Source organism: Podarcis bocagei (assembly GCF_964188305.1).
Source record: "Podarcis bocagei genome assembly, chromosome: 3".
Classification (NCBI taxonomy): Eukaryota; Metazoa; Chordata; class Lepidosauria; order Squamata; family Lacertidae; genus Podarcis; species Podarcis bocagei.
The window spans coordinates 53,290,845-53,304,128 of NC_138127.1; the positions used below are offsets into that span (position 1 = coordinate 53,290,845).

General features: G+C 43.2%; 1 protein-coding gene across 15 annotated transcripts in view; it reads right to left on the reverse strand.

The window, feature by feature from the left end:
• Nucleotides 1-13,284, reverse strand: part of SYNE1 (spectrin repeat containing nuclear envelope protein 1) — a 285,408-nt gene that overhangs the window by 224,841 nt on the left and 47,283 nt on the right. For 12 of the 15 annotated variants that reach the window (XM_081187166.1, XM_081187171.1, XM_081187169.1 and 9 more), the window contains exons 4-10: nucleotides 11,997-12,092; nucleotides 9,978-10,061; nucleotides 9,382-9,402; nucleotides 8,461-8,553; nucleotides 4,763-4,941; nucleotides 3,137-3,333; nucleotides 2,826-2,935 (exon numbers count right to left, since the gene is read on the reverse strand). In XM_081187166.1, coding sequence (XP_081043292.1) covers nucleotides 2,826-2,935; nucleotides 3,137-3,333; nucleotides 4,763-4,941; nucleotides 8,461-8,553; nucleotides 9,382-9,402; nucleotides 9,978-10,061; nucleotides 11,997-12,092 — 780 coding nt within the window. The remainder of the gene's footprint in view (nucleotides 1-2,825; nucleotides 2,936-3,136; nucleotides 3,334-4,762; nucleotides 4,942-8,460; nucleotides 8,554-9,381; nucleotides 9,403-9,977; nucleotides 10,062-11,996; nucleotides 12,093-13,284) is intronic. The other 3 variants (XM_081187175.1, XM_081187167.1, XM_081187170.1) reach the window with 1 other exon arrangement.

Here is a 13,284-nt window from a genome sequence, read left to right on the forward strand (position 1 = left end):
TCAAACTGGTTGCATTATTTCTTCCCCTTGTATTCTGTATTCCCCTTTCTTATCAACACTTCTGTTTAATGGCATTCACTGAATGTGTCTTCAATTTAAAAAATAAATAAATTAAAAAATGTTTAATATCTTTTAAAAAGAAACAATATGTCTGTTCTAATAATTTTTCAATTCCTGTTTTTTTCATATTATGGGATGGAGAAAGGGAACCCAGCCTTATAGTGCATGGGTGGCCAACCTGTAAACCTGATAAACCACAAGTAGCACTAAGAGCAAGATCATTTGACACAGCTGGGCAGAAACAGCAGAGGTCTTCTGTCTGGCTGTTCCATAGGGAGGGCTGCATTTCTGTTTGCTGCTCTTGCACAGTGCAGCCTACATGTTTTTGGGGGTCAGTGGAGTAGAGTTGCTTCTAGATCAGGCTTCGTCAACCTCGGCCCTCCAGATATTTTGAGACTACAATTCCCATCATCCCTGACCACTGGTCCTGCTAGCTAGGGATCATGGGAGTTGTAGGCCAAAAAACATCTGGAGGGCTGAGGTTGAGGAAGCCTATTCTAGATAAAAAACCCAAAAAGCTGGTGGGGGAGAGATTTACACTTCTATTGTATTTTCTCTAGTTCCCATGTAAGGTGCAACACATAAGAGAAGGGCAAGAAGGGGGCCGTGATCATAGTAACCTCCCTTCTTTTCCACTTTGCCTGCTTACTGCTTTCTCTGCCTAACACCAATGGGGAGAAGTCAGCTGCTACACCACTATCTCAAGGGTTATCTCATCATCCAAGCCACCAGTTATAGTTTCTTTCACTGGAAGGAATGGAGGCAAAGAACACCATGGAATGGTGTTCCCAAGTTGGGCACCAAGTTGGAGGCATCTGGTGGAGAGAGTGGCGCTATGCACCTGGTCTCTCATCATCATCATTTCTGAACTTACCAGGAAGGGGAGGTTCATAGGTCCAGCAGCAGAACCAATCAGCTGATTCAGCTGCCAACCTCCCCGCCACCATAGCCCTCTCACTCCCAGTAAGTGCAGGGATGCTACTGATGGGAGACAAAGTGAGTGGCACAAGACCCTTCCAGCTGCCTCTGTGCCAAATAGAAAACTCAATAAGCGCTGAGAAGAGGGGAGTATACACAGAGCCTGATAGACACACACACACCCTGATAGACAAGGATTTTCCTGGGAGAAGCCTGGTGAAATTGACAAGCCCTGTACCAAGTTTCTCCATAGGTGGCACTGATAGGGAAACTCCTTGTTAGTGTGCATGCATGCATGCATGAGTGGGTATATGCACATATATGTGGCAAAAGGGGGCAGGGTGAGCTTTGCTAGTGCAAATAGAAAAATATGTGACCACCAACCATATCACAAACCACTGCTCCACACTAAAGACAACAGCGCTATATTCTGTGTTATGCCTGAATGCACTGCACTGCAACTACGGACAAATCAGCACTGGAAGAAAGATGAGATGACAACAGGAAAACACAGAGACCCAAAGGAAATGCAATTTTCCTGGTGATTTTCAGCAAAAACTGAGTGACTTATTTTAGCAATGATTTGTATCAATACATATTTGTCTAGTAAGTAATCTCCATTTCCTATTCAAAAAGCTGGAGGCGCAATACATTCTGAATTTTATGGTCTTGTTCTTTGGATAAAAGGCCTCTTACACCACATCCATCTTCTACATAGAGGACATGGCAGTGTATTTTAAAAGGCAGTTGCCAAGGCTCAAATACTAAGATAGAGAGCTGTACTATAGGACTGCAATGGACCCTGCCTCCAATGAATTTAGCAACACTGATTCAGCCAATAATTGCACCAGACTAGCCCTAGCTCCTACTTTTTGCATCTAGTGAAATCAATGCCCCAGCTGCCCCTGAAGTCCAATAGCAAATAGTTCTTATTAGAAGCACGCGAAAGCTATACTATGAACTGCTTCCCTAGATATGGCACTGATCTACCAAGATGTAAATAACAATGTTATTTTTCTCTTGTTATAAATAACAAGAGAAATATAAATATCCTGAGGGGGCATAAATATTAAAATATATGTGTGAGCTGCAAAGAAAACGCTTTGCATTATCCCTTTACATTGAATGATTCACCGTCACTGCTGAGAGCTGGGCTGGAAAGGGCAGAAAGTCTACACACTTCAGCCACAAAACTCATGGGTTATTGCTGAGAAGCACCAGATGCATTTTCTCTGTCCTGCTGCTGGTGAGAAGCTGAACAGATTGTCTCAGTAGTGGCACTACTAGCCCTTGCCAAACAAAAGATGGTATGATCAGGATGAAAAGCCAAATGAAAAATTGTTTGCTGACAAAATATACTACAGTTAGGCCAGTCCAACAGGAAAGAAATACAGAGCAGAAACAGATTTTCTAAAGTCAACAATCCAAGTGAATTAGAAAGGACAGATGAACGTGTATCCCCATGTCAATTATTTGCACTGTAATAAATTTTGCATTCTTTACTTATATATTGTTCCTTACATTGCAATCCTGCACACACTTAGAGAGGAGTAAACACTATTGAGCTATATTAGACTTACTTCTGAGTAAAAATGCACAGGATTGGGCTGCATATAGCTTAATAGTTAATAGGAAACAAAAATTGCTAACATTTATTCCCCCTAAATTGTACTTAATCATCTTCTCTCAACAGCCCTCAACTCAAACTATTCCTAGCTTCTTTAGACCCCTATTGTGCTTTGACAAACAGAGAGAATACAGAATCAATGTCTATGTAAAATATTGTCCACACTGCACATATTGTGTAAAAGTTGTGCAGTCTATGTAAAATAGAATTAAGAACATACATCTGTCTCCTGTGCATCACCGGCTGCATTATGAGGATCTGGGAGGTGTTTCAGGAATTGTGCTACATAGGTCATCACTGATTTCTCATCTGGCTTGTCCACATCCACATCTGAAAAGAATGAGGAAGACAGTAAATTAACACAAAGCTGAACTGTATAAAATGTTGGGCCATACACTGCCCTCAATCATGCAAAATTAAAATATCACACACACACACACAAGTATTTTAAAAAGAGCTCCCTCCGAAAAACAAAACTCAAATGAGGCTAGGGTTACAGTTCAACAGTGGTTAAATTCAATGATATTATACCTTCAGGATCAAGAAGTCTTGGAATTCCTAATTCTGACTCTGCAATTGTAAATGCCTCTTCCAAATTTTCCTTGTTAGATCTTGTTTTCAACCTCTCCAAGTCCACTAGTTCTGGACGGATGGCATGAATAACTGAATGAAAGGCAACACCACTCCTCCAGCTTCTTCCAAAATCCTTGACTTCAATTCCAGCTTGCCTTCACAACAAGAAGAAATTATGTTGTAACAACCTGTTCTGACCCCCAACTTTTATCTTCCCTTATATCATTAACCTGGGTTTGGGTTACAATTTCTGCAATGCCTGGAACAGAACTTTCTTTTCAGTTGAATTAACTATAGTTGCTGTTCCTGATTTTACATAAAACACCCGTCTTTCTTTTCAACTCGTATTCATGCAAGCTCTCATTTATGTATGACTAAATAAGTGTGTGGGGGGGGGGGGCAGACTGAATGATGGACCCCAGCAGACTTTGTTAATTCTGCCTATAAAACAGTTAATTTCTAGATAATAGCCTTGAAGTCAACAGTAATGGGGAAGTTGGGAGAGTTCTTTACAAGGCAGAAGAATAAACAAGAAAGGGAACAGAGAGCATGCCCTGCAGTTGTCCTTGAAAAACTGAAGGATTGGTGTCTGTGTCATACATACTATGTTTCCATCAGTACATCCCAGAACAGTATTTGCCCTCTGTTGCAATGACATGATATTGCTGTCTCCTGCTCAGTTTCATTTCATTATTTATTGCAGAGTTATCTAATTTATCAAGGTCATATCCTATCCTGGTTATATATACTCAGAAGGTGGCAAAGAAGCTGCAAGCAACATAAAGCCACACTCTACACTGGTGAAACTATCTAGAAAAACACACATTCTCTCTTGGCCAATCTATTCTGGATGTTAGATAGCAACTGTCCAAACTAACTAGATGGATAGTACACCAGCACTGCCATAATCACAGGCTGTTGAACTGTAGGTTGTTCAAGCTATTTAAAGCAAACACAAATTGGTTAACAGTCTGATTACATATGTTATTGATGAATGTTTTTAAGAGATTCAAACAGCTGAAGGCTGTTGCTATACACTGCTCCAGTTGCTTGCTTTCATCTAAGCTTCTCTGTCTTGTCATCTTCCTCTGATGCCTTCTATATCCCACACTCTTCTGGCTTCAGTTAAGACTAAACAAATGCAGTGCCACAAACTGTAGGCCAAAGGTTTCTTTCCATTGTGTTCTAAAAGCTTAAAATTGAAGATACAGAAATACACATATTTTTCTTTATGTGCAAATATGAAATTAAAGTTGGCATTATAAAATTACTTAGATGTTTACAAAGAGAATGTTATATTCAATCACTGGCCAAGTTGTGAGGATACACTGGCAAAGTGAAGGAAAATTCAATTAGTGAAGTAAGGTACAAAATCTGATAGCACTGAATTGCTCTGCTCATGATTTCAAGCTGGGAAAAGAATTTTAAGTGTTTTGACAATGTATTGCCTCTTACAGCCATTCTGACAGAAGACAATTTCCTTTTCAATTTTTATTGATCTCTCTGGCACAAACCTTCTTCATTTGCAGGTGCTATAAATTATTACTACATTATTTAGCTAATATCAATCTACAGATTACTCACTTTGCTGCTGTGTACTGCACCCATTTTAGCAAAGCCTTCTTTGCATTCCCTTGGACTTTGGTGACCACTTTACGCTTGGATGGTGGACTGGCTGTCTCAGAACTGACAACACTGTCCACAGATGAGGTACTATTGGAGAGTGACTGGAGCTGAGGGAGGTTGCTTGTAAGCTCCTCAATCTGTTTATGGAATAAAGTTGGTTAAGCATAATGGAAACAGTCAATTTACAAAAAGCCTATTTCCTTCTGCAGATCAGATCGTCTAGAACTGGTCAGTGGACCTCATAAAAAAAGACCACACCAAAAATAGCTGGGCAAGATCAAATGAACTCTTAGCCAAACTCTAAATTTTAGGACATGCCTCAAAAAATGTAGGGCAGATCACTCTTAGGAGCATTGGTCATACTTTGGCCAAGTTATGGCTCAATACACATGCTATTTATGTGTAATATACAAAATATAGAGGCCACATATACATCCTTTACACACAGTACTAATGCACTCGCAGATGCCATTCCACATGATAGTGGAATGGCATTTTTAGTAGCCGTAAACATGTCTGAGGTGTTCATAGGAGTAGGCAGCACTGTGAACTAGACCTATGTCTGGAGCATTTTCACAGCTGTCTCACATCTGGGCCACTTTTCATCCCCCCCCCCCCGACCCTGAGTTACTCAAGGTAACATAGTTTGAAGGTGTTTGTCCTATGATAGCATCTCTAAATAGAGGCAAGGTTAATGTTACTGCAACTCCATTCTGCCCACTGAATTAATGGGTGGGCACAAGCAGCCAGTGAAAAATTCCTGCTAGCAGCATCCTGCAGAAAACTCCAAAAGAAGGTGGAAACTGTCTGAGCCAGCCAGGTTCCACTGGATCCCTAGAAGCCCCATGACATTAAATTTAATTTGGGCTCAATTGCTGCACCAGCTCCAGGCTGGCACAGTGATTTGCCTTTCAGCCTGGTTGGCATGAGTGGTTGGGCTGTGGAAATAGTCTCATTGCTTTGTTAATGTCTGCTGCTGCCCAGTCAGGGCTTGCATTTCAATGAAACATACTCTTCTGCTTTGTACTTCCTGTAAGGCCTAAAGGAAGGGAAGACTGCATAATGCATTGCTCCTGTTCCTTTTCCAACTATATAAATCATGCAGATCTGATTTGCTAAGTTGTGGCCATTAATTTGGAAATAATTCAAACTTATTTGTACAGGACTTTATTTCAATTAATTTTCTTTAGGGCTATAGCCAAAGTTTCTTGGCTTTCACATACAACCTTTGATGGGAATTGTATCCATTCCATATTGCAGTATCTATTTATTATTAGTACTGGTATTTATTAAATTTATATCCTCTCATTCCTTCCAAAGGAACCCAGGGCTACATTTGCATATATAGCCACATGCAAATTAGGGGTGCTAGTTTAAGTTTGGAAATGATACTGGATAACAGAATCAAGTATTTTTAAAATATGTACAATTTGACCAACAATGACCAGTGAAAAGGGAAAACGGAAAGCCACATTATAGCAATTACCGTATTTTGCGCCCCATAAGACGCTCCGGCCCATAAGACGCACCTAGTTTTTTGGGGGGGAAATAAAGGAAAAAAATTATTTCCCCCCCAGGCGCGGGGCTGGGGCAGCCCGAGCTTCCCCCGACCCCAGCCCGCAAACAGGCAGCTCTCTGCAAGCCGTGGGAGCCCAGCGGTGGTTCCCGCTGCTTGCGGAGAGATCCGCGAAGCCTGCACGCGCTGGGATCAGCGCGGGCAGGCTTCGGGATGCCTGCAACTCTCCCCAAGCAGCGGGAACGTTCCCGCTGCTTGCGGAGAGATCCGCGAAGCCTGCCGGCGCTGGGATCAGCGCGGGCAGGCTTCGGGATGCCTGCAACTCTCCCCAAGCAGCGGGAACGTTCCCGCTGCTTGCGGAGAGATCCGCGAAGCCTGCCGGCGCTGGGATCAGCGCGGGCAGGCTTCGGGATGCCTGCAACTCTCCCCAAGCAGCGGGAACGTTCCCGTTGCTTGCGGAGAGATCCGCGAAGCCTGCCGGCGCTGGGATCAGCGCGGGCAGGCTTCGGGATGCCTGCAACTCTCCCCAAGCAGCGGGAACGTTCCCGCTGCTTGCGGAGAGATCCGCGAAGCCTGCAGGCGCTGGGATCAGCGCGCGCAGGCTTCGGGATGCCTGCAACTCTCCCCAAGCAGCGGGAACGTTCCCGCTGCTTGCGGAGAGATCCGCGAAGCCTGCCGGCGCTGGGATCAGCGCGGGCAGGCTTCGGGATGCCTGCAACTCTCCCCAAGCAGCGGGAACGTTCCCGTTGCTTGCGGAGAGATCCGCGGAGCCTGCCGGCGCTGGGATCAGCGCGGGCAGGCTTCGGGATGCCTGCAACTCTCCCCAAGCAGCGGGAACGTTCCCGCTGCTTGCGGAGAGATCCGCGAAGCCTGCAGGCGCTGGGATCAGCGCGCGCAGGCTTCGGGATGCCTGCAACTCTCCCCAAGCAGCGGGAACGTTCCCGCTGCTTGCGGAGAGATCCGCGAAGCCTGCCGGCGCTGGGATCAGCGCGGGCAGGCTTCGGGATGCCTGCAACTCTCCCCAAGCAGCGGGAACGTTCCCGTTGCTTGCGGAGAGATCCGCGGAGCCTGCCGGCGCTGGGATCAGCGCGGGCAGGCTTCGGGATGCCTGCAACTCTCCCCAAGCAGCGGGAACGTTCCCGCTGCTTGCGGAGAGATCCGCGAAGCCTGCAGGCGCTGGGATCAGCGCGCGCAGGCTTCGGGATGCCTGCAACTCTCCCCAAGCAGCGGGAACGTTCCCGCTGCTTGCGGAGAGATCCGCGAAGCCTGCCGGCGCTGGGATCAGCGCGGGCAGGCTTCGGGATGCCTGCAACTCTCCCCAAGCAGCGGGAACGTTCCCGCTGCTTGCGGAGAGATCCGCGAAGCCTGCCGGCGCTGGGATCAGCGCGGGCAGGCTTCGGGATGCCTGCAACTCTCCCCAAGCAGCGGGAACGTTCCCGCTGCTTGCGGAGAGATCCGCGAAGCCTGCCGGCGCTGGGATCAGCGCGCGCAGGCTTCAGGATGCCGGCAACTCTCCCCAAGCAGCGGGAGCATTCCCGCTGCTTGGGGAGAGGTCCGCGAAGCCTGGAGAGCGAGAGGGGTCGGTGCGCACCTACCGCTCTTGCTCTCCAGGCTTCAGCGAAAGCCTGCATTCGCCCCATAAGACGCACCCACATTTCCCCTTCATTTTTGGAGGGGGAAAAGTGCGTCTTATAGGGCGAAAAATACGGTACTATAGGGCTTTCTTCTGATCTAGCTCTTCAAAATAGTAAAAAACGAAACAAAAAAAACCCCTGTCAGATCTCTTTATTGTTCCAATAGCATCCTTAATGAAGAGTCTCTTAGATGGAGTTTAAATCTACCGCCTAAGGGCCAAAATACACATTATATTTACTGAAGTCATTTGTATATAAAACAGCTGTGGGGCAATCCATTTTTGGTTGGAGCAGAAAGCAGCATAGGGAAATTTTGACCCTTTGTTCCAACTGCTCTAAATGTCCCCATTCCACGTACCGCAAATTCTCAGGAGCTAATTTACTTCTCATGATACACGAGCAGTTCTGCCACAGCACATTAGTGCCCCTTGACAAACCATTTTGGAATTATTGCTATAACTATTGTAGGCTTCTCTCATACATTAAACAAACAACAACAACTGTACCTGAAAATACAAAATTATGGTCCACACCAGCCCAAGCACGATAGACGGTCTTCCATCAGCAATGTCAGTTGAATTAATGTTGACAAGCTTAATCTGTTTTAGGGAAAGAAAGGCACACTATTATCACCCACAACAGAAAGCCACAGCAACGGAGTGATTTTTATAGCAATGTGGATTTTTTGGGGGGGAAAGTGAAGCTTAATAAGCATAGTATATAGTATTTTTGAGAAAGAGAACATATAAAATAATCACAGAAATGACGTATAAAATTATGCATGTACTTTTGAATTTAAGATTCAATTGTCCTCAATATACACAGGTGTAACAGGAAAGCTTGCCCTATTGTGAATGCACTGCAAATATGCCTTTATAGCTGAACTGGCATTAGCGGCAGGGTGCTTTGTTTATTTTCCCCAGCTCAAACAGAAGGACAAGGCAATGTGACAAAGAGTGAGCATGGGTGGTCAAAAGCATGGCTGATCAGGCTAATGCCCGTCTAGTCCAGCACCCTGTTCTCAGAATGGCCAATCCAATGCCTATGTAAAGCCCCCTCCCCACCCACCCACCCACCCACTGCACCGCTGAAACTGATTCTGGGGGAAATCAGGAGAACCCTCAGAACAGTGTGCAGGGGAGGAGGGTTCCATCTGCACAAGCAGGACATTCATTATAGTGCAATGTTGAATTCCACCCACTACCTTTACTCCGTACGTAAAATATTTAGTAATGTGGCTAACAGCAGATGGAAAAAGCTGTACTATTTGGGCTGCAATCCTGAACTCGTTTACCCAGGAGTAAACTCCATTGAACACAGCTGCGTTTCTAACATGCTTAGAATTGTGCAACTCATTTTACTGACACTCATTTTATTCAATTGACTCATTTATATGGTTTAATGTTTCATAAAATTATTGTACCAACCGGTGATCCTCTGTACACAGACTAGCATGAAAAACAAAACAACATATATTTAAAATGAATTATCTGAATAATGCATAGGACACAGAGATGAGAGAAGACAAAAATAGACCTTGTTGCCATATACAGAAATCAGTGAATACCATAAAGAACCTGACATGCTTATTTCATGTTCTTTTTTTATATCTATATCTCACATGGTTCCTAGGAGGCCACCTTCCAGGCACTGATCAGACCCAGACTTGCTTAACTTCAGCAAGATGGTAGCTTCACATGCCTTCAGACTAGATGATCCTCAGGGGACCTTCCAATTCTATGATTTTATGAAATATTATTAGCTAATATATTTGTATTCAGTTTTAGAATTCTATAATTCTTATTTTCTCTCCTTGACCTTTTCCATTTCATATGTTTCTTTAAAAATTCTTGTTAGAGAAACAGATTAAATGGATAAGTCAACCAAGATAAGGCAGTGGCAGCAATAACAGCAAAATTTATAGTAGCTGCTTTTAGAATTAGGACCATGCTAATGCACTCTGAATGACTGTAGTTCATACACAAATTGCAACTGTAAACATCTAGCTATCTGTGGGACTTACCCGCCGTCCTTCCAGGAACTTAAGGGCTGTGCCAATGTTGGCTACTCCATGAATTCTCTTCAGCTTTCGGCCTTGTTCACAGGGCTTTTAAAAAGTACAAACAACAAGGACAATTAAGTACCACCATGGCCTGACAGTAAGATCCTAAACACACTCCTCTTGAAAGGAAACTTGGTGAATTCTATCAAGATTTGCTTCCAAGAAAATGTACTGATTTCCCCTCCTAAAGTCAATATTCTGATTTTTTAAACAACAACAACATTGACCTTTTAAAGTCCTTCTTATTTTTTTTCTGACTCAGCATTGGCTCCTTACTTCCAGTTATGCATGCAAACCAACTACATATAACTCAATCACTGTAAGGTAATAAAGAAGCTTTATTCCCAGAACAAGCAAGTGGCCAGCCACAGATCCCAAATGTGGTAAAACACAAAACCATTTTATTTTATTTTGTTCTTAATACCTGTTTCTGACAGCTGAAACCTGGAAGAGAAGAAATGGTTCTGGAACTAGCCTTATCTATACCTCTTTAATGTCTCACAGTCTTTAAGTCCACACAGTAACCACACTTTAATCAAAATAATCTGTCTCTGCCTTTCAATGTGAATGTGGTGAAACACACTCCAGAGCATTTTATTAAAATTCTACCACAAGAGGGAGGATTTCCTTATCAAAACAGGAGAGACCTTGATCAAAAGTGCAATTTAAACAAGTAAAAATAAGAAGGGCCATGAGAGTCATATGCCTCAAAAAAGACGCTTTGAAGCAAATTTCACTCAGAACATTGTATGTCACTCTACTAAATGATCTGCAGTCTATGACTAACTTTATGATAAAATTATTTAATTTGCTGAAATCATGTTTCATATTTTATATAGAATGAGTGTTCACAGGTTTCATACAAGTGCTTGAGGAATTAGCTCAGGACATTGTCACATACTACTGCCTCTCAGCTGCTTCCCTGCATCCCAGCTGAAGGTATACTGGGCCTCGGCCCAGTATACCTGAAGGAGCGTCTCCACCCCCATCGTTCTGCCCAGACGCCAAGGTCCAGCGCCGAGGGCCTTCTGGCGGTTCCCTCATTGCAGGAAGCAAAGCTACAGGGAACCAGGCAGAGGGCCTTCTTGGTAGTGGCGCCCGTCCTTTGGAACGCCCTCCCATCAGGTGTCAAAGAGATAAACAACTACCTGACATTCAGAATACATCCTAAGTTCAGGGAAGTTTTTAATGTGTGACATCTTAGTGTATTTTTGGTCTTTGTGGAAGCCACCCAGAGTGGCTGGGGAAACCCAGCCAGATGGGCGGGGTACAAATAAATAATAATAATAATAATAATAATAATAATAATAATAATAATAATAATAATTATTATTATTATTATTATTATTATTATTATATGACAAAGTTGTCAGTGAGGTGCACATAACTGAAAGGTTCTTCATTTTGGTGCAAACAGCTCCTTGTGAATTGCTACTGCAGACCAGCACTGGCACTTCTAATTGTGTACTCTGAATACCTGCCCTAGCCTGCCTCTGCCCTAATTTGCTCTGGGTTGTAGCAGCTCAGCTTGCCTGAGATGCTGGAATAGATTTCTATTTTCTATTTGCTAAACTGTCTGTTGAAGAAACCTGCTTTTGATCAAGCTTCTCTAGTTGTGCTTGGTTTTCCCTGGGAAATCCTTTCCTGGAACCCAACCCTGAACCTAAATATCTAAACTTAGATATAATACGCAACCTAAACATCACTTGCTGCCCACTGGACTAGCTCTTTCTGAAACCACCCACTGAGTGAACCTGATCCTGCCAGGACTGCTGGTTCATATATCAATCAGAAATTGGAGACTCCATAAAGTTTGTACACATTACTTATTGAGTGGCACGGTGGGGGCGGAGAATCTTGGCATTTTATGTCTAAAAAATTGTCACATATTTGGAGCTACACTAACATGGCATATTAATAATGATGGTGCAAATTAAAAATGCATTATAAATAATATATATGTCATAGGAAAATACTTGCCAGTTTTTGTCCTGAGAGAACCTCCAAAAGGGATATCAATACTATTCCATCTTTGATGTCTTCAAACAGATCATTGACCACCATGGGAGGATTTCGCTGGGAGGAAAAGAAGTGGAAAGAACTCAGATGCAGAAATTGAGTTATGCATTCTTTCCTTGCCACAGGTTAAGCATCTCTATCCTACTCCCTGCTGCTGGCCATTCTATTTACATTTTGAAGATTTCTTGTATGGGTGGTATAATATATTCAGTGGTGTAGTGGAGAAGAAATGAAGAGGAGCACAGCTCCAGAATGTTGTTGTTGTTTTTACAGGCCAGCAGTAATAAAAGTCATTCATCAGCATAAAAAGGTAACCGGTGGCCCCTCCATGATCTGGAAACAAAGCTTTAAAATCTCACAATATTTGTGACAAATTAATGCAGAGGAAGTCAAAGGATGAGGAAAATAATCAAACAGAAGCTGAACCATTGTAGAATGGTGACTTTACCCCCATTCTATTGTCTTGAAAATGATGAGTATGGACTTGTTATGAAGAAACTACCCATCCAAACTATTTATAGGAATATGCACATGCAAGTGAGCTTGCTCTGTTTATAGCTGGGAATGGTTATTCTGCTTGATGAAGCAGAATAACCCAAAGACTTGCAGAGCCTTTCACTGAAAGAAGGGATTGCCTCGTTCTTATATTTTTAAAAGCCTTGTAAGGAGATACAGGATCTACCCCTTGAGGTGTTCTGCAAACAGAACACAAAGCAGCATGTTTTTGATACAGCATCAGATTTTCTTTTTGTTGTGGCATATTTTTCTGATTCTTAGGCAGGGTAAACTGGTTAAGTTTCATAAAGGTAAGAGAAGGCATGACAGCAGAAGCAGTAAGACTGACAATATCATTCTTCTAGCTCATAACTGTTGCTGATATTTACCATATTTGCTGTGTGCTTTACTCTCAAGTCTCAGCGGTGATGTTGACAAATGTCAAACTATTACCGTATGTACACCTACTGTATCTTTTTCTGTACAATTTTCAAAGAAGCCGAATGCTTTTAACTTACACAAGCACTTGACTCTGTTCATGTAATGACATCTGAATATATAAATCTTTGTGTGTTCTCTAGCTGCTTGGTGGATAATAGAACAGCACTGTCATAAATCTTAAGATGCCTACTTTATTGCATGCAGTCTGTACTTATGAAAATGCATGCCTGTACAGCACACACAAGTCTCCTGTGCTGCTCCTACAGATTAAAAGTAGATGACTGGAGGCCTCATAAAGAGTATTTCCCCACAG